Source organism: Notothenia coriiceps, unplaced genomic scaffold (assembly GCF_000735185.1).
Source record: "Notothenia coriiceps isolate Sejong01 unplaced genomic scaffold, NC01 NC01_scaffold00007371, whole genome shotgun sequence".
NCBI classification, from domain to species: domain Eukaryota; kingdom Metazoa; phylum Chordata; class Actinopteri; order Perciformes; family Nototheniidae; genus Notothenia; species Notothenia coriiceps.
Window position 1 is genome coordinate 292,866 of NW_011340072.1, and position 4,253 is coordinate 297,118.

At 37.7% G+C, this 4,253-nt stretch overlaps 1 protein-coding gene across 1 annotated transcript in view; it reads left to right on the forward strand.

The window, feature by feature from the left end:
- Positions 1 to 3,461, forward strand: part of rhcgb (Rh family, C glycoprotein b) — a 9,253-nt gene extending 5,792 nt beyond the window's left edge. The window contains exons 6-11 of the mRNA XM_010769479.1: positions 492 to 629; positions 981 to 1,117; positions 1,243 to 1,358; positions 1,498 to 1,571; positions 2,008 to 2,075; positions 2,689 to 3,461. Of these exons, the coding sequence (XP_010767781.1) occupies positions 492 to 629; positions 981 to 1,117; positions 1,243 to 1,358; positions 1,498 to 1,571; positions 2,008 to 2,075; positions 2,689 to 2,722 (567 nt within the window). The 3' untranslated portion in view covers positions 2,723 to 3,461. The remainder of the gene's footprint in view (positions 1 to 491; positions 630 to 980; positions 1,118 to 1,242; positions 1,359 to 1,497; positions 1,572 to 2,007; positions 2,076 to 2,688) is intronic.
- The last annotated feature ends 792 nt before the right edge of the window (positions 3,462 to 4,253 follow it).

Here is a 4,253-nt window from a genome sequence, read left to right on the forward strand (position 1 = left end):
GCTGTATCGCCGACCCGGAAGCCCTGTCTGCTACTCGCAGCAGCTCCTCACGAGCAGCTACACGTCGCTTGACCAATCAGAGCACACTGGGCTCACAGGGAGGGGGGGGGGGGCTCCAACAACCCGTTTAGGACAGAGAGTGAATACACATACTTTACAGAGATGCTGTTTGAGAAACCAATGTGAGTTTGGAAAATTTCAAAATATAAATCTATTCTGGTAGACCTCAACAATGGAATTATGATCAGTAGAAATGGCCATGACATGGGACCTTTAAGTTAAAAGTTAGAGTTAAGCTATCCTGTAGTAATGTGATTATGGGACAGGGAGGTGTGTATATTTGATCTCTGCTGAAGTAGAACGCCTTGTCAACTTGCCCCACTTAAACAAACTCAAACTTAATTTTGAAAGTACTTTGATGCATACTCAGCTTTAAACTGATACCCCATTTATGTATCTGTGTCTAACGGTGCACTTTGACCTCACTTTAGGTTCACATCCAGAACTCCACTCTTGCTGGAGGCGTTGCGGTGGGAACTGCAGCTGAGTTCATGTTGATGCCCTATGGGTCTCTGATCGTAGGATTCTGCTGTGGTATCATCTCCACCCTGGGATATATCTACCTCACGGTATGCTATTTAACTGGTTTATTGGGTATAGCTATTGAGAGATAAGCCTCAGTGTCGTTTTTGAAAATGCCCAACAAACAATGAAGGCAATTAGCTAGAGAAATATACAAATGTAAACAAAAATACAAAACTCTTTGACTCTCCACAGACATATCAAAACTTACTTCCCCAAAATATTTCCCCAACTTTTGTTTTGTTTTTGTTTAGTTGATATACTCTCTGTCAGAGTGTGCTTTCCTACATTTGCCACTCATTATCTTAGCTGCTTTTACGGCTTTGAAGTCGACCATCAGTCCGACCTGCCTGTTTTTAAGTAATCACAGCCAAACTTAACTGATGTGTCCATCCCAGCCTTTCATGGAGAAGTACCTGAAGATCCAGGACACATGTGGAATCCATAACCTGCATGCCATGCCAGGAGTCATAGGTGGCATCGTGGGAGCCATTACTGCCGCAGCTGCAACAGAGTCTGTTTATGGCGTTGAAGGGTGAGTGGCTTACAAACAGAGAGGTCATCTAACTGGATAAAAGATGATCAACCGGCAAATTAATACTTTGTATCATTCCCAAATATGGGCTTTTGTTGTACTGTGTCTCCTTTTTTGTTTTAAAGGCTCAAAGAGACCTTTGATTTTGTGGGTGACATGTCACCCACAAAGCAAGGTGGTTACCAGGCAGCAGCCCTCTGTGTGGCTATCTGTTTCGGTGTGGGCGGAGGCATCCTTGTCGGTAAGGGAAAACAGCAAACACCCTTAAGTTCAGCCTGTAAATTATACAGTAATTTAATAACTGCGACATAACTCTGTTTGCATGCAGTGAATGAAGGACTGTGTGTGTTGGGATACTGACTCTGTTTGTGTCTTCTAAGGTTGTGTTTTAAGATTACCTATCTGGGGAGATCCTGCAGATGACAGCTGTTTTGATGATGAGCACTACTGGGAGGTGAGAGACTTTTATGTAATCATAAAGAGTTTTGTTTTTTTGCTGTTTGAATAGGAATAACAATATCAAATCACAATGAAGGAAGAAGATTATTCCACAAAAAGTCAGATTGGGACCAAGTCCAGCTGGTTTACCCAAAACATGTGTATATATATCAAAACATACACTGCTTTACAGGATAGACATTCTTTGCTTTGCTATTTTAGTTTGGGAACATTTGATTGATTTGTGTTCATTACCCTGTTTTTCCACTTGTTGTGTGTGTGTTAGTAAATGATCTGCAGTCATTCTGCCACCTCTATTTACAAAAAACAGTTCATCATTTGTATGCCAGGAGCAAGTGCACACTGCATCATACATTTCGTTTTACCTGTTTGATCCTGGGGTTATTAGTCTTCCACTTTAATCATGTTGTTAAACTCTTAATTGTTCACAGCTTCCTCAGGATGAAGAGAGCACCCAACCAGTCCTTCAGTACAACAACCACATGCGGAACAAAGACGTGTAAGTGTCCTTAAAGGTCTTTTGACGACAGGTTGCTGGGTCATGGGGTTTTGATATTCTCACAACAAACCACCCTACAGGTTGTGCCTTTTTTGATGAGGAGTGAGATGCCTTCAATATCCTCTTGGTGGCAGCAGATCCACATTTTCTGAGGATACATGTGACACATTGTAATTCCTTCCCTTTGTTGGGAATATATATTCACAGTGTTGAATACAGTGTGAATACACAATTAATGAAATCTATATATGTATCAGTGTCCCTGTCACTCAATGTGGGGGCTAGATTACCAAATGCTGACGTGGACCCTGGGCTCTTTTTTCCCAAGTGAAGCTTATTTGTGCTCTTTGTTGATAGGGGTTTTTCACAGCACATCACTGCAAGTCTCCAATTAGACCTTGAAGTCATGTTTACTGTGGAAGTGAAAATGATATTAGATACTAGATTTAAAAAATAGCTGAATTAGCTTGATTGTAATTTACCCAGTAAACTGTCCAGGATTATCTACAGGCCTTAGAAGAAAACATTTTGAATCCTCACACTGTGAGCAACAACTTGTGTTTGAAGTTTCATTGGTTTTTGTTACTCATCATGTGATGTTCTTTTTTTACAGAATTGAGACAAACTTCAACATGCAGCAGACCTAAAGCTTTAGGTGTTGATCCTGATTGATCTTAATCTTTGAACCCACGTCCTGTTTTATTTGACTTATTTTCTCATTCTTGATATCAATTATTGATTTGAGTGTTATTCTTATCAAATCCAAACCACTAATGTTTTAACATTGATCGCAATAAATGTGTGTTAATATGTTGTTCAGCCTGGGGACTAAAAATATGTAAGTGAAAAAACGCCATAAAATGTTGTTTTCCAAGATATTTATTCTCAGTTAAATCAAATATAATTCAATCACATATTTGGTGTTAAATATGAGAGGTGTTATACCGGTACTAGTGACTTGCCTTGTTTCAACAATTACAGATTCTTAATAGATTGAAGTGTGGGCCTTTAAAACTTTGGTTTCTTTAAGTGCTTTCGAGTTATTTAAAACCATGATTTCAACAATATTGAATTTGAATTAAGTTTTGAACTGGATTTCCACGTCAAGCTGTCAGGTTTGTTTGTAAGCTTTATATTTATTTTCATGGTTGCTTAACTTTATATTGCATATAGACTTAACCTAAATATGTGTCTTAATTTTACAATCGGATGTAATGTTATTGATTTTAAAATAAAGAGCTGTTATACTTGTTTTGAAGTTATGCTGTGACATAAAGGATGTGTGGTAACACTTTACCAACAGAATGATACATTTATAAGCAATATATAAACACTTAATTGTCCAGTAAGGACCTATAATGTAGTTTTAGGACAAAGCAAAAGAAACTATAGGAGTTGTGTTTACTACATTTGTATTTATTAATATATCTGCTTTTATAATAACATGGTTTATAAGAAACAATATATTAAATGTTAATGTGCTGCTTATAAAATGTTGATTGGAGGGTTAAAGCAGCGTATAAGCAAGCCTTTTTATTCACGTAACGATGAATGACTTTGTCAAAAGCTTATTTTTTACATTTACATGTTGTACACAGTAGAATCTCATGGTATTTTAAAAGGGAAAAGTTTGTTAATGGTAATTTTGAAAATTAATAAAGTTCATTTATTCAAACATTTGCATGATGTATACAGTATGCTGTACCCATTGTATTTTAATTTAGAACAGTATGTATGTTTTTTATAATTGAATCTATTCACATGCACTTTGACCAAATAGTTAATAGAAAATCGATATTTAACACTTAAAAGAGGAGGAAATAAGTTTACCCTCATTTAAAAAGCCCTTCAGCATCCCCTCTCTGGTGGAGTACGACTGAGGGTAAAGGGCACACCCTTACTGCTCTGTTGGGACACTGTGGTCCCCAATAACAAACTGCAGACCATCCTCATCCTCATGACCTCGGGTCAAAGAGTAACAAGAGGGCAAGGTCACTGGCAGGGCTGCACACGCTGGAATACATCATTTAAAATTGATTGATGGAGATAATATCTGGGGAAACAATGACAGTGAACGCTTGTTACTAAAAATGTGTAATTGATTTGAAGATAAATAGATGTCATAATGTCATTAAATACTGGACGTCGGTTTACGGTGCAGTTTTTTCTGTATCTTCC